We start from the raw sequence: 27,560 nt of genomic DNA, 5'->3' as shown, positions 1-27,560 counted from the left end.
TCGGCCAATAACAGCATCCAAAGCAGGTGTATTAAAATAGCTTTAGGAATTTTTATTTCTCTTTTGGCTACATTCCCTACAACGGCAGCAGCATTTCAGAGACCGATCACAGACGAAGGGCTGAGAGAGGGAGAGACGGGGAGGAGGAGGGGAAGAAGAAAGCAGACGGAGCACTGCTGATTCCGGCTCCTGGTTGGTCGCACGGCGTGATCTGTGATTTGGGGGCGGGGTCAGGCCCACTTTCTGTCTGTTAGCTTAGAAGTTGTTACACACACACACACACACACACCCCCCTCAACACACACACACACACACACCTGACAAAAAGGTACTGAATGAACATGCTGCAAATTCCTGGCAAATAAACTTCTCATATATGACATCTCTTTTTAAATTGTACAGTATACAAAAACAAATACACAAGCCTAACTGAAAACTAAAAAGCAACACTGAGTAGCAGCAACGTGAACATTGCTTCAGGGGGCGATGTGGGACAGTCCAACACCGATCCTGGACCGGCCGTGAACATGATTCGTTATTAAACATGAAGTTTATTTCCACCAATCACTGCCATGTGATGTCATCAGCATGAGAGACATACTCCTCCCACTCCTGTGTTCATAAAGCTAAAGAAATACTCCGTTTTCCATCATGATCATCTAGACAGTGTGTGTGTGTGTGTGTGTGTGTGTAAGCATTTACGCTCCTGTGCGTGTTAACTTCCACACTGAAGTAAACCTCGACTTGTATCGTGATTGCCCTTTTATACGTGGAGTATAACGGTCGACCTTAAATCGCTTGGTTTACGGCGTTTCACAGACATTTATCCAGAGCGATTTAGAGAAGAGCTTTGGCGTCTCGATCAAAATCACGTCCTCGTGCTAGTTCGCTGGGATCAGGGACGAAGAGTACAATCGGGAACGTGTTGTGAAATCCAGCCCTGTCGTATCATGTGGCGTTAAATTAATGAACGAATACAAAGACTAAAGAAAACAAGCCGACACTCCCAAATAAATCAGATTCCTTTTTTTGGCACAATAGTGAGTCGAAATAAGCTCCACATCTGCCTTTCACCCTTTACCCTGATTGCTCATTTCATGCTCCCAGCTCTCTGTGCACTTCACCTTGTATGGAGTTTGTGGGCGTCGCTATATGCAAACGAGCTGTGTCTGGAACCGGCTTCGTACGTTACGGGCGATTGCGGAAGTTGAGGAAAATTTTAGCTCGGTTCGTCGTACGCAAACACTTTAACGTTACTAAAAGAGTGATAATTGAAGCTCGCTGCAATCCTTCAAACGTTGTAGAGAGCTAGAACCAGAAGGTTATGAGGTGTAGATGGTGTAGGTCCGATGGCACACGGGCACAAAAGCTCTTTACTGTATCGTTTCAGTGCTGGAAAACCGGATAAGCCTCCGTGAGAACAGCTTCGGTAAGATCGTGCCTCGTCTTCTAGATGGCACTGAGAGCGCGAAATGAACGCCTTGCTGCATTAAAGACAGAGTCACAGAGTCCACAAGGTGGAGTCGGACCTGATCCGGCGCCGACTACCTGTGCGGAGTCGAGCCAAACATCCAGCGAGTGCGACGTGTTTCAGGCTGTGTGAGTGCGTTTAATGTCTCGTACGGTGTCGTGTAGGTTAGGGTTAGGCGTACGGGATCAGAAATCCGGACGGCTCCGCCCCCTGGCCTTGTTTTTCTACAGTGAGGACCGTCTCCGTAAACACGCACGATTACTTCATAAAAAAAACACTCGCATTCGACGTTAGAGCCGTTTCCATAGTAACCCGCTGTATTCCTCAGCGAAGGTGTGGACTAATCGAACCAAAATGACGCAGTGCATTATGGGTACTGTGGTCTCGGACACCGGTCCTTCAAAATAGTGCGGCGTTAAAAAGAATGTTTAAAAAAAATCCGATGTGAGTTTTCCGAGGCGCACGCTGATGACATCAGAGGTCGATGATTGGTTGGGAAAAAAAATGTTGATCCAGAAATATCTATTTGAAGAAATCAAGTTTACCCTGGACCTGCTCTCTCACACACACACACACACACGACATACCCCAACAGCACCTGATACACTCTCACACTCACACACACTCACACACACACACAGCAGGGGACATAAGACAAAGAAATAATGAAAAGTGTGAAGTGTAATGCCCTCCCCCAACACACACACACACACGCACGCACGCACACGCACACACACACGCACACCTCCTGTACACTCATGTTTAACCCAGCCACCTTGTGGCATTAGTATTCAAGTTTTTTTTTTCCTCCCCACTCTCCCACCTGTGCTCAGCATCCCATCATCAAGTGCACTTTCGCCATGGCAACTTCAGCCCGGTGTGTGTTTAGGCCCACGTCCTGACCCGTAAACCCCTCCCACACTTTCCCCCACCTACACACAAGGGCACTCGCTCAAAACAAACAAACAAACAAAACAAAACAAACTCAATCACTTTTCAAGCCAGACAGATCAACATGAGATCAGTATGAGATGATCGAGGAGGAGGCGGGGCTAGTGGGCATGGCCTGCAGGTTTCCGGACGAATTGGTTCGCCGGATGTGAGGGAGCAGGTACGAGTCGCTACAGAGCTGGTGGACGTCGTAGCGGTCCTCCTTCCTGTACGCCAGACAGCGCCGAATAAACGCCTACGCAGACACAACGAGAAAGAGGGAGAGGGAGGAGTCAACAAATTACTCGACGGAGAAGAGCGAGGCGAGGAGCTGCCGTGAGTGGACGGTGGTGTGTGTGTGTGTGTGTGTATACCTTGGCTTCGTTGCTGACCACAGGTTTGGGAGGGAACTGGACGTCAGTGGCTTTGAGGATGGTGTTCTCCTGGAGGATGTCCTGCTGAGACTGGTTATGGCCAAACGGCTGCAGAATAGCGCGCACGCACACACACACACACACACACGCACACAGGGGTAAACATGGCAAAAAAAAGAATATTGTATTATATGACACTCAAATAACTTTTTTCACACCAGAGAAGATAAGATACGATATAAAAGCGTGTGAGAAACAGCAGCGAGTATTTCTGCGATTGTGTTGCGGCCAAAAACGCGCGATTTTGCGGCGGCTCCCCCCCAAACACCTGCGATGAGACTTTCCAGAAAAATACTCGAACTGGCGGAATCGCAATCTCGTAAAATCGTTTGGAGCGCTCTATCGCAGCGATGTCTGTCGCTGAACGAGACCTTTCCGCTGCACTCGTGCTCGACTCGACTCGAAGGCAGCTTTGACCGGTGCGATGACGTCGCGTGACGCGTCTCGGCCCCGAATCCGCGCAAAATCTGCGGTGATTTAGGAAAAGAAAACGCGGGCTCCTCGGAATACTGCGGAATTCGCTTGACTCTGCGATCGAAACGAGGATCGCGGAATCCCGGACGGACCGATTGGGCGTATTTATTTTTCTTCCCTACAGAAAAAGTGCTAACCGGAGCGACTTCTATCCCGAACAACACTGTTACGACTTCAGCCAACCGTACCGGCTAAACGTCCCGGATCTACAGGATGTCCGAAAAGTCAGGAACCAATCGGAACACGTCACGTGAATACAGAGCGCCGAATACACGACTGCCAAGTTTAGACACACTCCTTCTTTATTTACATTTATTTTTCCACATTTTAGAATAATAATAATATCAAAAGTTATCAAAACTCTGGAGTAACACAGATGGAACGATGGGGATTATGTTGTGATTAAAAAAATCCAAAATAGATCAAAATAATTTAATATTTCAGCATCTTCAGAGTCGACGCCCTTTTCGCCTAGAATTTCCAGAAATGTATTCGTGGCGTTTTCTCGAGCGATTTCTTGAGGAATTTCCCCGAGATGCTTTTTAACTCCTTTAAGCATTAAAGGAGTTCACACCGACGCCGGACTCTTACCACCTGCTTTTTGGGAAATATTTCGCTCCGGGTTTTCTAATGAAAGAAACGAATACGCTGGAACGATTATATTTTTGTCTACGACACCGATTTGAAACATTTCAATCATACATCTTCAGATCAAAAGGTTTTTAACGATCATGAGAAACTTTTCAGTCGTGTGTCCACAAACTTTTGACTGGTGGTGTATGTAAACTCCGACTCGTCGTTTCCGACCTTGACTCGGAATTCCGAGTCACACACGCAGGACCCCGAGTTCAGGAACTGGATGAAATCAACATGGCAGCACTTCTTATTTTTATGTACAGTTCATACAAGTATTCGCGTTCGATCGATCAATCAGTGTGCGGACAAAGTCGAACGCAGCGTCCGTCCTCCATGTTGGATTTTCTCACTTGCCTCTCAGACTGTAACCAGACTGCTCAGGGCTTGGTTTTCTTTAATAATAATATATATATATATATTAACATATATTAATATATATATATTATATAACTTCCTCAACTTTTAAAAAGCGCTACAGACGGCAACGCTTTTTAAAAGCAGCAGTATTCGTGTGAAACGTTAAGAGGTGAGAGGTTGAAGGTGAGAGGTTAGAGGAGGTTACGGAAAGAGCTCTCAACATTGCGAAGGCAGAAAGGAGAAGAAAAAAACCCAAAAAGAACAAAAATGTCATTTTATCAGAAAAACCCTAACGCGTGTAAACACCGAGCAACGGTAACTCGATGTTTATTTTTACTTTATTTTTTTAAAACCGAAAATCAAGACCACAGTCCCGCCCTCTTGCTTTCTATTGGCTCAAGACTTCAAAGGTAAAGGTTCACCTAGACAAAGTTAAAGTACTGGAAGCAAATCTGCATCTTCTGCATGTCTCCTTTACCCTTAACTGACCTTTCTGACGTGTTTGGAGTTGAGCATTTAGTGTGTGTGTGTGTGTGTGTGTGTGTGTGTGTGTGTGTGTGTTTATTACCTTGCGTCCATAGAGACACTGGAAGAAGATGACGCCCACAGACCAGACGTCCACTTTATTTGAGATCTTTGGCGGCTCTTTTCCGACGACGAAGCACTCCGGTGGTAAATACCTAAACACGTCGAAAACAAAAAAACGCAAACGTGGTTAAACGGCGAAATCCTTTCATTCCACAGCTCTTTAGAGTTAGGTTCATTTCGGAGTGAAAACCATCCTGATGGCTCACCAGTAGGTCCCGGCTCCCTGCGAGGTCAGGTCCATACCGTCCACACCGTAGTTATCGTCATCCATGATCTTCGACAGGCCGAAGTCGGTGATCTTTATCTCTCCGCACGCGGTACCGTCCACCAGCAGGATGTTACCTGGGAGCACGTTTCGCTTGTTACACGCCAGACAGCTTTAAACGTTTCCATTCCACTGCCTTCGTTTATTAATTACGTATATGGACTTAGTGTGGATTTTATACTGGCATCAAAACAAGCGAGAACTCACTTCTGTATTGGAATAAAAAAAAAAAAAAACAACATGGAGGGGAAAAAAGAGGAAAACTGGACATTTATTAAAAAATAAACAAATAAATACATTTTAAACAGACATTGAACTAGTTTCGAGACATACGACGCCATCACGTTTTTGATTTAGAGCACGAACAGGAAAAATCATGGTGATGGTGCGCTCGAGTTGCGTCGGAAAGATCGTATTTACCAGCTGAACGCGCACGGACGCTACCGCAAAGTCGGAATTACGAGTGGGGGGAAACTCTGGATTTTCTTCGAGGAATTTCCGTGTCCTGGGGGGGACTGAACGTTTACTTGCTCGCCTCAGAAGCTGATTTCAGTTATTTAGATTTAGAATAAAACAAGCTAATTTCCTGCAGAAAAATACGGCAGGATTATTCGATTCCGATATGACACGAAACGTCAAAGTTTACGCCGGCTTTGTGAATTGATTCAAAAACATAGTTAAAAACGCAATGCGCATTGTTTGTTCTTAATTTTCTAGAAATTGTTTTAAAAACCTTGTTGTATCGTTTTAATAATTAATTAAGGGAAGGTACGCCGCCGTCGTGCTCCGACAGAAGTTGACTCGAACGGACCTGACATCGTAATTACCACTTCCCGACTCGTAAAATACGAACTTCCTAGGAGGACCTGAACGCACGGTCTGTGACAGACCTACTCATTTGGCCCAAACATCTAGGAAAAGTCTTTCTATAGACAGACATGGGTGATAAAATAAAAAGGTACGATGGTGTCAGAGAGAAGAGCGCGTATCGGAGCTCGCCTGGTCCCTGACAGTAGCATGTGCTTCACCTGGTTTGAGGTCGTAGTGAATGATTGGCGGTTTGATCTCGTTGAGGTATCGGAGGGCGTTGGCGATCTGCATGACGATGGAACGAGCTTCCTTCTCAGACATCAGCTTGTGCTGCTTCAGGTAGAAGTCCAGATCGTTCCCCTCGCAGAACTCCAGCACCGTGCAGAACCTGGAACCATCGCCGCACATCAGGACACAACTCAGCTCGTGTTATATCTTTACTCTAGCTTGTGTCTGTTCTTACTTTACTCCACTGTACTATTTACACTACAATCTATAGCTAGTCTATATCTAAAGGTTCCCGGATACCTGGTGTCCTACTCCGGCAGGAGCCCCGTGTTGTAAATGAGCACTGTTGTTATCTTGGTGTTAACGTAATACAGAAAATCCCATAGCAACAAAAAAAAATTGTTGAGATCGAAACACCGGACTCAAAAGCTGCTTATAAAGGAAGGATAAGGACAGACTTTAGAGACGCGTGTTCCAGGTCTGACAGAGGGATTAAAAGCAACACCAGTGGGACAAACACTAAACTAAACTACAGCACCAGTAGAGGGCACTACAGTGCTGTTTCAGAGGCAGAACAGACATTATGGGATATTTTTTTTTAAAACAGCTGGTTCTTTAATAGTTTGGTACTCGGTTCCGATCGTTCCCACAGTAAACCTGGACGTGTCTGGATTTTTGTAACGCTTGCTGGATTTGGCACGGACTCTAAAGCACAGTTTCCTCCACCGATCGTTTTAGGAAATGCTCCTGTGACTCACGTGTCCGTGTCCAGGGAGAAGTAGTCGTACAGTTTGACTATTCTGGGATGGTCCAGCTGCTTGTGGATTCGGTATTCTCTGCACGCATGTCTGAGGAAAGAGCACAAACGCGAAGGTTAAGAACGTACCGGTTGCAGCAGCGGGGCCTGCGTCATCAACACCGCCGGTGTGTGCAGCAGAGACGGCGGTTCTGAAAGGGTACGTACTTGTGGTAGTTCTCCTTCTTCTCCTCTCTCCAGTTCTTGTTGAGTTGGTGGATCTTCACTGCTGCGTAACGTTGCTCAAACAGGTCGAAGGCCTGAAACAAACAAAAAGAAAGAAAGAAAAAAAAATCCATCGGTTTGAGTATGCGAGTGAGTCATGTGACCATTTGTGAATTTTTTTTTTTATCAATAGCAGGCAGACGAGTGGATGGGCGGGCGGATGGATAAAAGGTGTTTGGATCAGGTGAGAAGATTTATTTTAACAGTTTTTTTATGTATTTAACAGGAAATTAATTATAATTAATCATAAATCATAAAACATTATAGAAAAAGGAAGAAAGATTTCCCCCCTGAGTTTTCATTTACGCTTTTCGTTAGCAAGTTTACGTTCGCTGTTCTGGCACAAACCTCTCGTGTGGGCGGGGCTTAAAAGCGTTTGACTCCCATTGGATAGTGAGATTTGGATGGACAGCTCCCTGACCAGGAAGTAGAGACTTCAGTGGTGTGAATTTTGGAGAGCGTTCTGGATGCGGTTCTCTGTGTAATTATAGTGTTATAGTGGAAATCACTTACTTACTTACTTACTTAAGCTAGTATATTAGTTCTTAATTAATATGTGAGGTTAAAATGCGAGTCTAATACGACAATTTTTTTCGAGATGAGCTCTCAGGAGCGGTACGGAGCGTCGTCGTCGTCGTCGTCGTCATCATCATCCTCGAGTAGTAGATCCCAATCTCACTAGCCTATGAGAGTTTAAAAAAAAAAAAAAACGATTCGGATTCCGATGACGTGAATTACCTTATAAACCTCGCTGAATCCTCCGCGGCCCAGCAGGTGCAGGAGCAGGTATCGGTCGTTGAGAGTTGGGTGATCTTTAAACCTAGAAGAAACGAACAAAACACACAAACTTTGTAGACTTTCTTTCTACAGAGATGATGATGATGATGAAGATGATGTGAGGAGCCAGTTTAATAAAAGCTGCCGTAAAAACGTCCAGTCTGTATAAAGGTGTGTCCAAACCCTTGCTGGTTAAGTCTCATTTCCTAATACTTTAAAAAAGTCCCGTAAAGTGCAGATTCTCAGCTTTTCAGTCTCAGGTGGACGTTCGGACGCTCGGTAGCGAACGAGGATACGTCGTGGTTACGCTATCACGTTCTGCAGCGTTAATTTGTCAAGGAAACCCATGCAGTTTGTTCCTGAACCAAACAGGAAATGGCTGTTGCTGTTTAGTCCCACCCCCTCTCCATGCCCAGACTGGTTCAAACCATCATCTAATCCACCAATCAACATGTTTCTTTTGGGCAGGGGGGAGGGAAATTCCTCATCTCTTTTAAGGACACGTCTACATCGTCAGTAAATAAAATATCTTTTTCCCCATTGAAAAACGCCTAGAATTACATCGTAATCAATGGCTAGAACTTGCTAAGGGAATGTTAGATGAAGACAAAATTTAATTCGGAAGTCTAAAACATCCAGGTATAACTCTCTAAAGATAATCCAAACTTCAGGAGGTTTTGTTTGAGTTCACAGTAAAAAAAAAAAAAAAAAAAAAAACAAACAAACAAAAAAATTTTTTTTCTAAACAGTTCTTGATAATTCATCCATCCATTCTCAGACAAAAAAATTCATTAAAATTGGGACTTTAAATGAGATAGATTGAAAATTAAATGATATATGACTGCTAGAATAGGGTTAGAAAAAAAGAGAGAGAGAGAGAGAGAGAGAGAGAGAGGACTGACTGGGAGCTGTCCTCGTTACTGATCCTCTTCAGTTCACGGATGTGCAGATTCCTCACTCGCTCCAGACGCTCCAGCTCGGCCTGAATCTCCGCTTCCTCCTACACACACACACACACACACCCGCATGGGGTTAAACACACATGTAAACAGTTGCCAATCAACCTCCAGCTATTTCTTTTTACCAACACTTACATTTCCAGCCTTTTGTTGCCCCATCTCCAAATTTGAGACATGTTGCCGCCATTGAATTCAAAATGACCGTTTTTTTTTTTTTTTTTTTTTTTAAATGGTACATTTCCTCGGTTTAAACATTTTATATGTTTTCTATGCACTATAGTGAATAACATACAGGTTTATGAGATTTCACACAGCGTCCCAACTTTTTTGGAACTGGGGTTGTAAGTCTCTGTGTACAAGGGGTATCTGCCGAATGCCGTGAATGTAAATTCATGGTAATGGTAAGTCCCCAGAACTACACCTATATGCGTGTGTGTGAGAGTGAGTGTGAGAGTGTGTGTGAGTGTGTGAGAGAGTGTGTGTGAGAGAGTGTGAGTGTGTGTGTGAGTGAGAGTGTGTGAGTGAGAGTGTGTGGTTGTGTGTGTGTGTGAGTGAGAGAGAGAGACCTTTTTGAGATGGCCCAGTCGGAGTTTGAAGATCTCCTCCTGTTCGTGATACTCTGCTAAAGTTAACCTGTGAAAGAAAAGAAAAAGGGTGAAAGGGCGTTAGAACAACGTTCGGCGCTCTGTGCGCTCGTACTCCCACGTCGTTTCCCCGTGACACGCTGAGCGCTGCGTACAGTGAAGGTAGGCTGGGTTTGAGGAAGGGGTCGTTGTCCGCTCCGTTCACGGCTTTGGTCTTTCTGGGTTTGGACTCGTTGTAAGGCGCCAGGCTCTGAGACGGCGCCGTGTTCGGAGGTTTGCGCTTTGCGAGAAGCTTCCGCTGCCTTTCGATATCTTCCCTCTGTTGGTTCACCCACTCCTGCTGCCTACACACACACACACACACACACTTTCCCATTATACACCAAATTTCCATTGGTGACACTTGCTTAAATTAATACTGCAGAACTGTTACCAATACCAGTGCTGATTATTATAAAATGACACCACAGCGCTGCTGAATTCTCCATTCTGATTGGCTGAGACGTTCTGAGGTGTGCGGTTATAGAGATAACACACACACCACCAAACATTTGACAATTTTCACACCAAACAGTGGAAAAACTGCCCCTCCTGCTAGGAGAAGATAAAGACTGCTGTGTAATAGCAGTACAATATGTCTCAGCCTGCCACAATATTAGGAACAGCGAGTGATCTGCCTCGCCCTTGCGTTTCATATAACTGTTGTGATCGCTCTTCTTTATTATTATTATTATTATTTATTAGACGGTTTTATTCACGGGTTGCACTGCCACATTTCCACATCGGGGTGCGCGATATTTTCTAATAATTCAACAGCCCGCTTTCAGTTCTTCCATAATTATTCTTCGCGTGCTTCTTACTTGACCAGGTTCTGGAAGGCGTATCCGTCGGTCCACTGCTCCGTGTAGGATGCTCCGTGTCGCACCGTGGTGAAGTGGCCGAGCCGTAGACGATCCTGCATGCTCTTCTCCCGACACGACTGCTTCTCCTGGGTGCTCTGATCGAACACACACACACACACACACACGATTACAGCGAACGAACCCTGATCGTGTGCAAACAAATCGACGGTTCATGTGTTAACGGTCTTACCTTCTCGATGAGCAGTTTCTTGCTCATGGTGGTGCACTTGTTCAGCCGCTCTTTATACCGTTCCAGCAGCTTCTGCTGTTCCTCGATCTGTCTCCGCAGGTCACAGTTAGCCTGAGGAGACCACACAGACAGCGGATTTCTGGGAGGACGCCACTGACACAACCGACGGTTTCATTCTGCGCACCAGGCTTAACACGGCAACAAACGATTATTAGGAATAGACCGGAATACAGAATGTAGAGGCGTGTAAATCAATTTACTCGGCCAAACGATGACACAACTACGACATCGAGGCAGATGTAGTCGCTCCTTTTGCATTCTTACCCTGAGCAGATCATCTATTCTGCCCTCCTTTTTCTCCAGGTCCAGATTCTTATTGCTCTCAAGGGCAGCGAGCTTTAACAGAGTCAGATCAGTCTGGAAACACACACACAAAAGGTCTGTGCATGCACATAGCGCTGTCACTGGAGATATAGGGATGTATTAAGAGTTGTGATCTATGTCTACTGTATATATATATATCTATGAATTTATATCTATATCCGGATTTCTGTAAAGCTGCAAATCGAATAAGCCGACGATACTGATTGACAAATCGTTTTTTTTGGCGGTGTTTTTACTCAAATTTGCCTTTTTGCTGTCGACTTAGGGCGTGTCCACGTCTGGCTCGCGCTTGTTTCGGAACCTGGTACGTTTTGTGCCTCGCTACACGAGCGCTCAGATCCGCACCGAAACGAACCCTGGATTCGTGGTTCGCTTGCGGTGAGAAAGCGATCCGAACCTTGTACAGTGATTGCGTGATGGGAAGCGCGTTTGCTTTGCTAACAGCACGAATTGCCGTTTAACCCGGACCGAAGACGAGGTAAAAAAAAAAAGCACCTCGTTGAGAAAGCTTTTGGTCCGACGAACGCATTTCTGAACGACTTTCGAAAACGCACGACGGCGCCCGGGGTTTACGAGGTGTTCGGCGAGCGTCTCGAGGAGACGGCGCTGTGAAAACGTCCATTTCAAATCGAATCGAATCGAATCTTATTTATCACATACATAACCATACACGGTATGACACGCAGTGAAATGTTTTTGGGGGTTTTTTTACAACCGCAATGATATGTAAGAGAGAATAAAAAAAGGACAAATAATAAAGACAAAAATATAATAAGAATATAATATACAGAAAATATATATATATATATATATATATATATATATATATATATATATATATATATATATATATATAAAGAAAATTTTAGGAAAAAATGTACAACTTAGAATACAAAAATTACAATTATATATAATTGTAAAAATTAAAAAACTCAAAAGGAAAAATTGACAATTATAATATATTAAACAGAGAAGAAAAACTACACGTGCAAACGAGGTGTGCAAATTGTAGGGAGTGCAAAATATGATGCGATTTCCTGTTTAAACTGATTAATTATAATATCTACGGCTAAAAAGAAAGCTGCGACGAGCTCGTGGAGCTGCTGTCCGTCCGTCTTGACGGATGACCGCTACAAGACGAATTCCAGAACACAAACAGGCGCGCTCTGACCAATGAGACGACAGTGGGACTGTGCAGAACCGATGTCTCGGGAAACGTTTGGATGTTGGTTCGTGAGCTCAAACGTGGCAGAAACCCAGGAGCTGTATTTTCTCGGCGAGAACACACCGGTGAGCAAACACCGCTGAAACGAACACGAGCCGACGCTAACGACCGTTGGAATTTGTACAGCACTTGTAACAGCCGACGCGGTCCACAAAGCAGCTTAACAGAAGTCCGGATGTAGATTTGGATCCCTAATGAACAATCCAGAGGCGACAGAGTGGGCGAGGGGGTGGGGGGAGTGGGCGAAGGGGTGGAGGGGGGGGGGTACTCTCCGAGGAACCTCAGAGACTCGAAAGGGAACCTAATCCTCTTCTGTGTGGGATGGGAAATATTGAGGCGATGGAGTGTGTGTTACCTGCACACTTCTGATACCGAGCTGTTTTGGCTGCATCATGTGATCGGTGAAACACAGGCTGGTGGGCGAGGAACTGTTCTGTCGCACCTGACACGCAGACGAAAAAAATCATTAATAAATAAATAAATAAATGAGGATGAATCACATAACTCATGATAACTCATGAACAGACTCGTTCAGACACTTACGATGGAGCCGGGGGCAGAATGAGAGCCGTGAGGGGCACGAAGACCAGGCGGCATTCCTCTGACAGGGCTGGAGCCGTTTCCTGCCTGAAACTGCGGCGTGAGGATTTCCCGGATTATTTTTCCAAAATGTATTTGATTAAACACTGTTGCTGGGCAACTAGGAAATACAAGTCTACCGAGCGTAACCTAGAGAGCAGCTACAGTGTTAGCAGTGTCTTTCTATAAGAAGACGGAAGCTACAGTGTAGCGTAAATAAATAATTAAATAATTAAATAAATAAATACGAAGGTTCGATAAAACCTCTTGAACACTAGGCTGTGTGTTGGATGCGAGGGTGTGAGTCGTAGACCCCAACACTGGAACCTTAACCCTAATTAGACCGACGCACACGTTTAACGACACTTACGTCGAAGTAATCGCTGATCTTCGCTCCTCGACCGGATGACTTCCCTGGAAAGGTTCAAAAGAAAGACATGGTGTTACGGCGTCTCTAGCGGAGACGAATAAGACCGCTAACATCAGAGCCACCAAAACGTCCCTGTTTTTAAAGCTCATGGGAAACATTTCAGTCAAGTGTCCATAAACTTTTGACCGGTAGTGTGTGTGTAAATTTGGTTTGCTTCGTAGATTTGAACGATGAATGAACACAGTATTACGTGGTATCGTGATACAGCTGGTGTAGTGTATAGTGTAAGATATGTTTATGGTATCGGACGTGTGCGGCGGCCATCTGATGGCGTACACGTCATCGACAGTAATTGACAGTGATTGACGGCTTTTTTTATTATTGCGGTTTGGGACGTTGCCACATGTAGCGGTCAGTCGTCATGGTTTGTCAGCTTCCGTGCGGCTTCTAGTTTAGCTAGCTAGTTTCCAAATGAATATCACTATGCTACATAGATAGTATACACTACAGGTGGCTCTGGAAGTAGAATAGGACATTTGTAGGGGGAAAAAAAAAAACAGGAAGTAGGCCACACCTTGGCTGCTCTCTGATTGGTTGTCGGCTTTCCTCTTCCTCCTAGTCGTCTCGGAGTGCTTCTTCTCGGGTGTCTAAAAACAAAACAAAACAAAATATATCAAATATACTGCGTGATATACTGCGTGACAGCCATGGTGTCTGTGCAGGGGGATTAGTGGGTGCTATTATTTTTAAACAGCTGAGAAGGTTGGCTTACGGAATACGCCGGAGAGCCGCCTCTCTTCAGATCGGAGTTCTGCAGTGAAGAGAAGGAACGAGGTCAAGATTTTGTTAATCACTAACAAATGCTCTGTGTGTGTGTGTGTGTGTGTGTATGTGTGTGTGTGTGTGTGTGTGTGTGTGTGTGTGTGTGTACGTGCGGTTACCTCAGACTCCTTGTCACTTGATGATCCCAGACTGCCAAAGCTGTGGTTGGAGCATTCATTATTGATCAAGCCCTAAAACACACACACACACACACACACACACACACACACACACACACACATCAGTGCAGGTAATAACACAAATCATGTTTTATGTAATTATTAAATGCATTATCTGTGCTAAACTATGGTAGCAGTATGACTGTTCGGACATAACCCCAGGGACTAGCCAATTGTCATGGTAACCATAAAAGTTCGCCATAGCTTCTAGCTAAAACACACAGTGTACTGGTACTGCAAACAGGACAGTTTGGGACATGGCCTTTGATCATCGTGGGTGTGTGTGTGTGTGTGTATGTGTGTGTGTGTGTGTGAGCTACAACACAGGTCCTCACACACCTTGGCTCCTCCGCTGGCGCTGCCTGTGCTGCCCCCGGTGCTGCCGCTTACCGCCCCCATGAACCGAGCCTCGAGCAGCTCCTGTCTGCGTGGGTCCAGAGACTGCAGCTCCTCCATCCCTAACACACACAAACACACACACACTATTACACATTTAACTAATACACAAACATGAAACCTATTAGAACACACAGTGACACTGACAGTGAGTGTTGCTCCGTGTTCATTCACGCAGCACACGGACTACACACACTGTGTACCTGATACAGGGTTACTGTAAGAGTAAGAGGATCAAATGGATAGACCTTTTAACACACACACACACACACACACACACACATACACACACACACACAGAACAGCAGCAGACAGTCAGACGGGTGTGTCAGGGACATTAACTGCATTAGCATGTTTGGCTAATTGTCTCTTTTAAATAAATAAAAATTGCCACAGAGCGTTTCAGTCATTGTGTCCCCTGTCTGTCTCACTCTCTGTCTCATTACATTCACGGTATTTGGCAGATGCACTTATCCAGAGCGACTTACATTTATCTCACATCTGAGCAGTTGAGGGTTAAGGGCCTTGCTCAAGGGCAGCAGCTCGGCAGTCCTGGGATTTGAACTCACAACCTGCCCATCAGTAATCCCACACCTTAACCACTGAGCTACCACTGCCCTATGCTGTCGCTCTCTCTGTGTCTGCATCTGTCTGTCTCGCTCTTTGTCTGTATCTGTCTGAATCTCTCAGTCTCTCGCTCTGTTACTGTCTGTCTTTGTCTGTCTGTCTCTCTCTTTTCTGTCTGTATCTCTCTCAGTGTCTGTCTGTCTCTCTCTGTTTCTGTCTGTCTCTCTCTGTCTGTCTCTCACTGTGTCTCAATCTGTCTGTCTCTTTCTCTGTATCTGTATGTCTGTCTCTCTCTCTGTTTGTGTCAGAATCTGTCTGTCTCTCTGAATCTGTATCTCTCTCTGTATGTCTGTCTGTCTCTGTATCTTCATTTGTCTCTCTCTCTTTGTCGCTGTCTGTCTCTCTCCCGGTCTGTGTCTAAATCAGTCTGTCTGTCTCTCTCTCTGTGTCTCTGAATCTGTCTGTCTGTCTCTGTATTTCTCTCTCTCTCTCTCTGTCGGTCTCTCTCTGTCTCTGAATCTGTCTGTCGTTGTCTGTCTGTCTCTGTCCATCTGTCTCTCTCTGTATCTGTATCTTTCTCTGTCTGTCTGTCTGTATCTGTATTTGTCTCTCTCTTTCCCTCTCTGTATCTGTCTGTCTCTCTCTGTATCTGTCCCTCTCTCTGTATCTGTATTTGTCTCTCTCTTTGTCTGTCTCTCTTGCTGTATCTGTATCTCTCTCTCTAGCTGTCTCTCTCTGTATCTGTATGTCTCTCTCTATATCTCTCTCTGTATGTCTGTCTCTCTCTGTATCTGTATCTCTCTCTCTATATCTCTCTCTGTATGTCTGTCTCTCTCTGTATCTGTCTTTCTCTCTGTGTCTCTGTCTGTCTGTCTCTCAGTATCTGTATTTGTGTCTCTCTCGCTGTCTGTCTCTGTCTTTCTCTCTCGGTCTCTGAATCTGTCTGTCGCTGTCTTTCGGTCTGTCTCTCTCTGTCTGTCTGTCTCTCTCTTCCTGAATCTGTCTGTATCTCTCTCGGTCTGTCTCTGTATCTGTCTATCGCTGTCTGCATGTCTGTCTCTCTCTCGCTCTCTGTCTGTCTCTCTCGCTGTATCTGTATCTCTTTGTGTCTGTCTGTCGCTGTATCTGTTTCTCTCCCTGTATGTCTCTCTCTGTATCTGTCTGTCTCTCACTGTATCTATCTCTCTCTGTATGTCTGTCCCTCTCTCTGTCTCTCTCTGCCCCATCTGTCTCTCTCTCTGCCTCATCTGTCTGTCTCTCTGTCTCCCCATCTCTCTCTCTCCCCCATCTGTCTCTCTCTGTCTCCCCATCTCTCTCTCCCCATCCGTCTCTCTTTCTGTCTCCCGATCTGTCTCTCTCTCTGTCTCCCCTTCTGTCTCTCTCTCTCCGCCCTCTGTCTCTCTCTCTCCCCCATCTGTCTCTCTCCCACATCTGTCTCTCCCTCTCTCCCCCATCTGTCTGTCTCCAGCACTCTATCCATCAGTCTCTCTCTCTCTCTTTTTGACCTTCATGTGTGCCACACTGCCACCCTTCCTCCATCTTGGGAGCAATTCGGCTGCGAGCACTTTTTGGCATGAAGTTGGGCCATGGCTGCTGTGTGTGTGTGTGTGTGCGTGAGAGAGAGAGAGACAGAGACACACACACACACACACACACACACACACACACACACACACACACACACACACGAGTGTCTGGGTGAAAAACAGGAGGCGTCGGGGTGTAAGATGTCCGACTGAACACACGTTTACACAGAACCAGTCCTGTTCGTTCATCAGTCAGTCAGCACACTGCGGCCATTTTGTCACGCTGGAGAACGCGCTGCAGCACGAACGCCAGTCTGTTAGATCCGTTACGTTATCGATAACCTGATCGTGCTCTGTGATGTAAGAACCCCGTCCTAAACCCTCCCGCTGGCTCTCGACCACGCAGTGGAGCTGCTGGCCGACTCAGACGTCTTCGTGTGGTTTGTGACGCTGCATGACACACGGTTCACGTATAAACACGGACAGAGGGAAGGACGTCACAGAGCTAAAAACAGTCGCACGCTCCTCTTTGACGCCGGGTCACTGCGTCCACGTCACACTCAGGGTCGGGGAAAAGACGTTCTTCATGAACGTAACGTGAAAGGGACTGAAAATATTTTTGCGGAATAAACAAATCATCGACGGAAGGAAAAACTGTCACCATAAAACTCATCCAGATACAGTGGAATATTTCTGACGGAGTTTTGTTTCTTTATTTTTCATTCCAGCAAGGCTGGAGTTTTGCCTCGTTAATGATCCAAACGGCGTCTGAGGCGAGTGTGTAATGTAGGTTTTGCGACATTAGCCTCATTACCCCAAACGTGCCTTTAAGGATAAAGAGGAAACGTCGTCCGAGTTTAGAACGTTCCGCAGTTAATTATGAATTTAATAAAGACGAATAAAATTAGCACGCATTCAGCCAAGAGTGAGCTGTAAACTCGTGAACTTCTTTCTGAGGTTTTTAGTGCTGCTTTTATACAAAAAAAAAAACTAAATTATTTTCTTTTCTTTTTTTTTTTTTTTTTAAATCGCCCGAGTTTCTGGCGACGTCACGGCGAGGAGGACTTCCTTTCCCTCACAGTAGCTCAGTGCCTTAACCACTGAGCTCCCACTGTCTTAACGGCTTCCTTTAGCTCCGACTGCTAAAATAATAATAATAATAATAATAATCGTAAAAATAAATAAAAAACAACAACATAGATAATAATATTCAGTCTTTACAGGTTTTCCCGCAGAGTTGTTTGTGAATGTCACGGCCAAAAACACTCGAAATCGTAAAGCGCACGAAATAGTTTTGCACGCTCTTTCACAGTTAAGTCTGTCGGTAAACGAGACCTTTTAGCCGTACTCGTGAATCGAACAGGGCTTCAGTTGAATGCGCGTCGTGATGACGTCACGTGACGCGTCTCGGCCCGAATCTGAGGGAAAATCCGGGGTAATGCTGGAAAATACCAAGCTCCTCAGAGTTTTGCGGCGTTTCCTTCATTTCACGTCATTTCCTGCGATCGCAAAATCCGCGAGATCCTGGAGGGACTGCCTTTTTTTTTTTTTAAATGAACCGATTTAAAGGTTGTACAAATAACCTGGATGATATTCAGAGTATGTTTTTTTTTTTAAATGCAATAGTTAGTTATGTCACAGAAAAAAAAAACCCGTTTGGAAAACACACTTCCTGTCTGGAAGGTTTGTCCGTGTTTGTACGCGCCTATTGAGAGAAATTATTTTATAGACACTCTACAGGCCAGTAAAGATCCTGGGGGCGGAGCTTCGTGAACATGGGTGGGGACATGTAAAAGTCGAACCGACCGAACCGTTAGAGACCAAACCCCTCCGTCCGTTTTCTGTACCGCTTTGTACAAAGCTGTGACTTTGCAACGTATCGCTTTAATCATCACGCGCTCGGTGTTCAAAGTAAAATGATTTAGATCGTCACGTCATCGAGCACGTCGCACGCATGCTGCTCAAACCTCCAGCACCCCGAACGTAAAACGGCTTCCAGCGTCGTAACACGTGGCTCAAGTCTTCCAACTGTCTAGACATGACGAAAAGACATGTTTTAGTCACGATTTATAAGTCCGTCATCTAAACGCAATCCAAGCAGGGATATTATTACACAATTCAGGAGAGAGAAAAAATTAAAGCGGGCGTAAGCGTCTTGTCCTGACCTGCACACTTCTGCTTCATGGGCGAATACTTCACTTCGGTGAGTAATCTTTGGCACGTTGTCATCCGTATCAGCTCCACATATCCCGTACGCGCTCTAACGCTATTCGTGGTCGAATATCAGTAACGCCGAGGACGATGGAGAGCCACAGGGTCATCTGCGCGGTCCAATCAGACATGAGCGGCGCTAAGTACAGGTGTTGAACGGCGTCCAGTGTGTCTCGAAGACATCTGGTGGTCCAATCACGTTAACGTTTGCAGCGTGAACACAAAAGCGTCTCGATACGTCCAACGACGGATCAAATAATTATCTGCGTCTTCGAGCCTTTCACGATAATTAAGTGATCGGTTTATCGTACGATATACGGACGTGACCTCGAGCATTTTTTTCCTGACCTCGATATCGCCCATTGTGTTTACATAAGAGCGAATATCAGCAACATTTTTCCCGTTCACGCTGCTTCTGTCCTCTCATCTGCTCTATATTTGTCGAATTTAAGATGATGAAAACGCACGTTCGAACACAAATACTGTGTGTAAAATGAATAATTGTGACACGATGAAATATTGACTAAATTTAAATGATATTCACCGTCAGAAGACAAAAAAAATATTTTCTGACATTCCAATCCCAATATCTGAATATCCTTAAGTATTAAAAGTTCACTGTGCTTTGAAAGTCTGTACTTGCAGTTATTATTATTAGTATGCTGTTACAGTATCATTACATCAGCGGCATACACTGCCCTCCATTAATATTGGCACCCGTGGTAAATATGAGCAAAGAAGGCTGTGAGAATTTGTCTTTATTGTTTAAACTTTTGATCTTTTGTTCAAAAAAATTCACAAAAATACTCCGCTCTTATGGATATCAAACACTTGCAAAACACAACACAGGTTTCTCAAAAGGTTGGAGAATACATGGTAAGGGATCTGAGAGCGTTCCTCCATACAGAATCTCTCCAGATCCTTCACATTTCGAGGTCCACGCTGGTGGACTCTCCTCTTCAGTTCACCCCACAGGTTTTCTTTGGGGTTCAGGTCAGGGGACTGGGATGGTCATGGCAGGACCTTGATTTTGTGGTCAGTAAACCATTTTTGTGTTTATTTTGATGTATGTTTTGGATCCATACGGCTACCTCTCTGTGTGCACCAAAACAACCTCTGGTGTTTATTACCAAAAAGCTCTATTTTGGTTTCATCTGACCATAGAACCCGATCCCATTTGAAGTTCCAGTAGTGTCTGGCAATCTGAAGACGCTCGAGTTTGTTTTTGGATGAGAGAAGAGGCTTTTTTCTTGAAACCCTTCCAAACAACTTGTGGTGATGTAGGTGACTTCAGATTGTAGTTTTGGAGACTTTCTGACCCCAAGATGTAACTAATTTCTGCAATTCTCCAGCTGTGATCCTTGGAGATTTTTTGTCCACTCGAACCGTCCTCTTCACAGTGCGTTGAGACGATACAGACACACGTCCAATTCCAGGCTGATTCATAACATTTCCAGTTGACTGGAACGTCTTAATTATTGCCCTGATGGTGGAAATGGGCATTTTCAATGCTTGTGCTATTTTCTTATAGCCACGCCCCATTTTGTGAAGCTCAACAACCTTTTGCCGCGCATCACAGCTATGTTCCTTACTCTTACCCATTGTTATGAATGACTAAGGGAATTTGGTCTGTGTGTTACCTCATATTTATACCCCCGTGAAACAGGAAGACATGGTTGAACAATTTCCTGTTCCTAGTCACCCAGGTGTACTAAAAAAGATCAAAAGGTTAAACAATAAAGACAACTTTTCACAGCCTTCTTTGCTCAGATTTACCAAGGGTGCCAATATTAGTGGAGGGCAGTGTAAAATGATCTTAAAATGACAATAATATTGTTTATGGCAATTATTAGTAGTTATCATGACAGGCCTATGCGTCACTGGAGCTTAGCTAGAAAACACGTAATGGACAAAGGCTATACTATAACAGCAAAATCTAGTAATAAAGAGTTAGTTAATGATTTAAACTTTTCAGAGCTTCAGCGTATGCGTCCGTCACATGACATAAGAACGAACGACTCGCACCTGAAGACCTGGTTGCGTGGTGAATCAATCATTTCTGTTTCTCATAATTTGTCCTTGGATACATTATAATTTTTTTCCTTATTCCTTATATATGATCACAGGTTGCATAAGTAGTAGCAATAGTAGTGTTGGGGGAAACCTGGCTAATGAAATTGTAACATTTTAATTAAAAATCAGTTCAAAATGAACGAAACGAAATAAATAAAGATTTGTTCGTTTTGCTGAACAACATTCAAAGATCCAAGTCAGTAAAACGATCCGAACGACCCACAGTCACGGAGGGCAAGCTCCCACCCCAGAGGGCGGGACTTCTATGTTCTAGAGAGCGTTTAATTGGACGAACGCAAGACTAGTACAGGATGAGTCGTCAAAAACATCAAAAAAAAAAAGAACCATTTTTCATCTCCAAAACTATTCTTTTATTATATTGTACGTATTTATTGAAGATATACTATCATACTCGGATCTCTAACCGTAATAAACATCTACAACAAGCTGTCAAAGATTAATTCTGTTGTTGTTTTGAACTTTAAGAAGCCTCTGAGCCCTGAGTTGTGGTGAAACAGTGTGATGGACGTGCTGAGGCATGACAATGCAAAGCAAGAAAAAGATTAACCCCCTTGTTTAAACCTTGGCTATTTTTTTTATTCATTTGTGTAATATTTACTCGCGTTGTGTAATGTTTAAAAACGCACGAGCTCCGTTTAATCTCCACAGCAATACGTGAAAAAAATGCCCGTTAAAATGACGTCACACTGCCTAACTAGCTCGGCTGCTAATTATGTGTTAATTATGCTGGTTTAAGGGCATTACTGACACCGGGCTAGGCTAACCAGCTTGACATCGCAATATAGAACATGTTAAGCTGTCAGTAATCGATAAATAAAATCATTTTAAAGCACTAATGAGGGTGAAAAAACTTCTGAAAGCGAAACTCGGGTTTTGAAGCGAAAAAAAAACCAGCTCGCGACAACCATGAAGAATAAAATGCACCAGCGCGTGCGCCATCGGGGGAGATTGGAGCACATAGTCCGCGGCCTTTTCACGTCTGGGGTCAAAATTTTAAATAAATTATTCCCTCGACCAAATCCGAGAATTAAGGACACTTTCGAGGGAAAATGAACTTTAAATACCACAAATACGCTGAGATTACCTCTGTCACGGATCCCGGGGGTTGAGATGTGTGTGTTTAAAGCCAGGCCCGGGGTCGCAGATGGAGAACTGGGACCAAAGATGGCGCTGCGTCCAAACTTCCAGTGAGGATCCTCTCACTTTGGACACTCATTAAGCCCAGAAGTGCGGGGTGGGGAGAAAAAAAAACAAACAAACCAGACAGTCAATCCCAAACCAATCCAACCTCCGACATCTCCTGCGTCGCTATTCCGAATGATGACTGCTCACATCTCTTTTCCTTGCTTTCCCTTCCGCAGTGCGCTATGAAGCGTTTATGTCTCGGTTATAACGCATCGCTTTGACACTGCACACATCCGCTATAGCCACAGGTTCATGCACTCTCAAATAAACCCCACTGTCACAACCCGAGCCGAGTCCCTGCTCCATTAGCACTGCGCATGCGCGGCAGCTTGATTCACGCATGCGCACTGTGTATGGAGCGCCCGTGGACTCTGATGACTTCCGGTTTGATTTACTTTGTTTGTTTATTTACGTATTTTCGGATTTACCGATGAAGAGAAGAAATGAAAAACCGGTCGTTTATCAAAAAAATAGATTTATCCAGACACAAAAATCGGCTAACAGCCTGCCAATTATAAACGTCACTCAAAATGAATGTTCCCGCCCACTTCCGGGTTTTCATGCAAGGAAAATCTGAAAGACCCAGCAGAATAAAATCGTATTAAAGATCTAAAAGGTGTCTTAAGTGTGTGAGTGTGTGATGCAGTTAAACTGGGAGTTTTTAAGCCACTTTTTAGGTGACTTTTTAGCCTCAGTCACAAATGTCATGGCTGATCAACTAGCCTATATTTGGGATTCAGGGAAAACATTGATGGTCCCGCCTACTTCTGGTTTTGTTTGTTTGTTTGTTTGTTGATAAAGAGCAGGAAAGGAAAATTGATCATGTCACAAAAATGTATCAAAACCTGACTGCCTATTAGATGTCACTCATCAATGGCCCAACCTACATCCTGTTTTGTTTGTTTGTTTATTAGGTGTTTATTTGTTGATGAGCAGAAATGGAAAACCAATCATTTCTCAAAAAAAAATTATCCAGACAAAAACTGGCTTCCTATAAATGTCACTCAACATATATGTCCCCTCTTACTGTTTTGCTTGTTTGTTTGTTTGTTTTTGTTTAATTGAAAAGAACAGGGATCATAAATTACTAATTACTAACGCTAAATTACTTACACTTAAGCGTAAGTACATACCGTATATTGTGTCAAAATCTTTCGCAAACATTAAAAACCAAAGAGTAAAAGTTTTTAAGTAATGATATTGAAGGAAACACATTATATATGTTTACACCAAAACATTTTTGATTTGCTTAGTAAAAATCCGGTGATAATCACTTGGCTGGTGTTGTATTTTTGTTAGTGAGTAGTTAGCAGTTAGAAGAGTTACAGTGATGTTTAATAGCAGAACATTTTTCAGTGAGTTCAAACATAAGGGAAAACAGTCAGATTTTGCTGTTGGTTTCAAAAAAAAAAACAAAAGAGCAAGAGCTTCTTTTCTCTCTCACCATTTATACGGATGAGAAATCCAGCATAGAAGCAGAAGAGCCGGTGCTTGACTCAACATCCCAGAATGCAATGTAGCTATACATGTAGCTATACATTGCATTCGCAATTGCTCTGGGTTATGGCAGAGTTTCGGGAGCTTGTCCAGTCAGTGATCTAAGTGATAACGAGCACAATGGCGTCGATGCCGGTGAATGTTTCAACTTTGATCTGTTTGAACAGAGTGTACAGATGATGATGTGAGAGAGCTGAACATCCTAAAGGACTAAAGCGCCGCTGCATCACACTCTTTAGACAGAGATGAAGCGAGGGTTGAATCCCACTGTGTAGAAAACAGATAACCAAAGTGAAAACATACCAGCATTTTGCTGCAAGAAGTTTGAACTAAAAAAGTTTCATTACAGAATAAATCTTGGACACGGTTAACGATCGCATTCCTCCGTATTCATTCTGCTAAAGAATATTCTGTTGTATACGTAACTGATATGATGAGTAAACATTAAAACATTCAATCTCTTTTTATATAAAAGAGCATACGCATATTTTAATTGACGGTAAAGTTACAGCAGAGCGGATGTGTATTTCAGGAATGTTCTGTTGATTACGTGCATAGAGATGTGCACAGATGGCTATTGTGCGATTCATTTAGTCCAGATGTGTAGAAAAACAACACATCTGTCATATTTTTCTATTCAATCAAATCTGGAAGCTACGTCTCTCTCTCTCTCTCTCTCTCACTCTCTCACTCTGCATTCTCTCTTTCTCTCTCTGCCTGTGTGTGTGATTTACAGTAACAGTATGTGATGGACAGACATACAATAGCTATGTTTTAGTTAAAGGAGTGGTTCAGCAAAAACAAATCTATACATTTACATCACATTTTTCAAAAAAAACCCTTTTCTCCTTAGTTTTGTTTTTGTTTTTTAGTTTTGCACCAGCGCTAGAAGACTAACAAGTAATGATGTCTATCTCAGCCCAAATCTTTTTCATGAATATCTGCTTCAAACCACATCCAGTTTTTCAGTGACTACAGAAAGCTCCGGGGCAAAACTAAAGAAACAATCCTCAGACGCCGAACATGTCTCAGCCGATTGACTAAATCTGGAGTAAGAGCAAAACTGTACATTTCATTACATTTCCTGCGTTTAAGTCCTGAAGGAGTAACAAAGTTATTTGAAACTGTTAAAATGAGAGGTGTAGTATGTTTTATGTCACCCACACCGGTAGTCTAATCATATTTTATGCATCCATTCATCCTTAGACTGAGAGTCAAACCTGAGAACTTTTATTCTTATTATTATTATTATTATTATTATTATTATTATTATTATTATCACACACGTTTAAAACATTATTATGTACAATGAACAGTGCATGTTTAACAACTAGATCAATTTCACACAGAAGGATTTGTATGTATTTATACGTCTTCGTTGTCTATTCCTTCACAGCTCAGTTCACTACTAATTCAACACCTGGGAATCGCAGCTTCTTATCTTAGACTGTGAGTTAATGGAAATTTCCAGAACCTCAATATATGGAGGATGGTGCAGAGTGGAAAACTATTTTTTCCATCCCTCGCTGCTTTTCCTCCTCGACAAAGCTCTTGGGAATTATAAGAATGATGCTCATGCCAAACACACTTAGTACTGTTTGTCTTTACTCTTCTACAGCTGTATGCTGTAAGGATTATAATCCCACTATTCAGTGTCACCCAGACGAGAATCGGTTCCCTTTTGAGTCTCTCATGGTTTCTTCCTCGTGTCGTCTCAGAGAGCTTTTCCTCACCACTGTCATCGCTGTCACCTCTGCATTGTTCTTTAGGGGTTTTAAATCTACACTTGGATTTCTGTGAAGGTGCGTTGTGACTCGTCTGTTGATAAAAGAGCTTTACGAATAAAACTGAATTGAATCACGACTGATCGAGTCCTGACAGGTCTGTGCAGTCTAAAGAGCAACTCATGGGGTGATAAATATCTCTAGAAAACATGTGTCATCTCATATTTCCAGCTCTGATAAGTTTATCTGATAATAAACTCCAAGCTCAAAACCCCAAATATATTCATAATATACAAACAACTTAATCTTGTGCATTACTAAGTTATTAATGTATTATAATAAAGAGAAAGTCTCAAAAATTCTGTATTATATGAATATATATATATATATATATATATATATATATATATATATATATATATATATATATATATTTAACTTTATTCATATCAGAATTAAACTTCACCTGTATATATAGTATGTACATGAAAGAGAGAGAGTATGCAGGTGTGTGTGTGTGTGTGTGTGTGTGTGTGTGTGTGTGTTTACAACTGTTATTTGTTGTATTTTGGGCTCTGTGTGGTTAACAGAAAGACAACTTTAGCAGCACACTTAACAGCTGGATGCACAGACACACGTACACACACACACACACACACACACACACACACACACACACACACACAAACATACACATACACACACACACACACACCTGCATACTTAACCTGAATTGAAATCATACACAGTACACAACTTTCCATGGTAACTTCAGCAGCCATTTGATCTCATCCGCATAATGCTATATAGTGTGTTATAGGTCACAGTGCCAACTCCCTCCCTCTCTCTCTCTCTCTCTCTCTCTCTCTCTCTCTCTCTCTCTCTCACACACACACACACACACAGAGATGCTCAAACATTGCTGCATTTCTATAACACTGAAAACTCATTTATTAAAAATAAATAAATAAACTGCCACTGAAAGTCCTCTCATGTATACACATGCACACACACACACACACACACACACACACACACACACACACACATTAATTTATATATATACACACACATCACAATGATCTCATCTCAATATTAATGATGCTTAACACACATTTTCATCTACAGCAGATCAATATTGTTGTACAGTATTTAGATAATGACAATAATGCTGCCTTCATGTGCTATCGGATTTATCAACAAAATAAACGTTCTTGACCTAAAACTTTTATTTTTTTCTTCAAATAAAGACTAAGCACTCTTTGCTCAGCGCTAAAATAAGTATTAAATTAAAAACTTGACTTGTACATATTGTATTTCCTGCTGTATTTTCTCATTGTACTAACTCCTCTCTAACTCCTCTATAACACACCTCCACTCTGTGTGTGCGGAGTTTGCATGTTCTCCCCGTGCTGTGGGGGTTTCCTCCGGGTACTCCGGTTTCCTCCCCCAGTCCAAAGACATGCATGGTAGGCTGATTGGCATGTCTAAAGTGTCCGTAGTGTATGAATGGGTATGTGAATGTGTATGTGATTGTACCCTGTGATGGATTGGCACCCTGTCTAGGGTGTACCCCGCCTTGTACCCCATGCTCCCTGGAATAGTCTCCTTGTTCCCCGTGACCCTGAAAAGGATAAGCGGTATAGAAAATGGATGGATGGATGTTCCTAATAACAAAATTAAAAAAGTGAATTGTTGGCAAGTTGCTGTGGTATAAGTGGAATAAAACATTTCAGGAAGTGCTCTCTCTTTGCTAGCGACTATCCCACCTTGGTGCTGGGTCCGCATGCTTGAACAGTGCTCTCCATTTCTTTCGGTCCAGGATATCATCAAGAGTAATGTTCACCGCTTTCATATCTTCTTTGATGCAGTCCATCCAGCACTTTTTGGATCTCCTGCATGGTTGGTGTTCTCCAGGGTCGAATCTGAGTGCAGTCTTGGAGATGGAGTGTTCGTCACTATGCATAACATGACTGAACCATCGCAGTCACGCTTCACGCATCTCGTTCGCGATGGGCGCCACTCCCAATGTCTTCCTTACATCTTCGCTCATGACCCGATCGAGTTGCGAGATTCCGAGCGACCATCGCAACATCTTCATTTCCATGACGCAGAGCGCCTGCTCGTGGTTCGTCGTCATCGGCCAACATTGTAAACCTTTGGCCTTGAGGTGGA

The 27,560-nt window shown here is 43.5% G+C and overlaps 1 protein-coding gene across 2 annotated transcripts; it reads right to left on the bottom strand.

Moving 5' to 3' along the window:
- Nucleotides 1-29: 29 nt before the first annotated feature.
- Nucleotides 30-22,484, bottom strand: tlk1b (tousled-like kinase 1b). 2 transcript variants are annotated; one of them, XM_053683722.1, is made up of 22 exons: nucleotides 22,064-22,484; nucleotides 14,525-14,667; nucleotides 14,126-14,197; nucleotides 13,957-13,995; nucleotides 13,759-13,831; nucleotides 13,185-13,228; nucleotides 12,779-12,868; nucleotides 12,591-12,677; nucleotides 10,951-11,043; nucleotides 10,627-10,737; nucleotides 10,395-10,531; nucleotides 9,690-9,878; nucleotides 9,517-9,583; nucleotides 8,894-8,991; nucleotides 7,953-8,034; nucleotides 7,158-7,249; nucleotides 6,952-7,041; nucleotides 6,184-6,353; nucleotides 5,097-5,232; nucleotides 4,871-4,982; nucleotides 2,776-2,883; nucleotides 30-2,657 (listed from the first exon to the last, which is right to left on the bottom strand). In XM_053683722.1, the coding sequence occupies exons 2-22, from the start codon at nucleotides 14,639-14,641 to the stop codon at nucleotides 2,493-2,495; spliced, it is 2,172 nt and encodes a 723-aa protein (XP_053539697.1). In that variant the 5' UTR covers nucleotides 14,642-14,667; nucleotides 22,064-22,484; the 3' UTR covers nucleotides 30-2,492. The 2 variants fall into 2 exon arrangements, with proteins under 2 accessions (XP_053539697.1, XP_053539696.1); XM_053683721.1 differs by having other exon boundaries at nucleotides 14,525-14,643.
- Nucleotides 22,485-27,560: the final 5,076 nt, after the last annotated feature.

This window comes from Ictalurus punctatus, chromosome 11 (assembly GCF_001660625.3).
Source record: "Ictalurus punctatus breed USDA103 chromosome 11, Coco_2.0, whole genome shotgun sequence".
Lineage (NCBI taxonomy): Eukaryota > Metazoa > Chordata > Actinopteri > Siluriformes > Ictaluridae > Ictalurus > Ictalurus punctatus.
The sequence above is the reverse complement of the archived record's forward strand: the minus strand, read 5'-3'. Positions and strand labels throughout refer to the sequence as shown.

What these genes read in the sequence shown, in the direction of transcription:
- tlk1b (XM_053683722.1), bottom strand. Translation starts at nt 14,641, where the DNA reads ATGGAGGAGCTGCAGTCTCTGGACCCACGCAGACAGGAGCTGCTCGAG. An exon ending in AGATCAGCGATTACTTCGAC is followed by an intron (nt 12,869 to 13,184) that starts GTAAGTGTCGTT and finishes CTCACGCCGCAG; the next exon opens with TTTCAGGCAGGAAACGGCTC. An exon ending in GCCTTCCAGAACCTGGTCAA is followed by an intron (nt 9,879 to 10,394) that starts GTAAGAAGCACG and finishes GTGTGTGTGTAG; the next exon opens with GCAGCAGGAGTGGGTGAACC.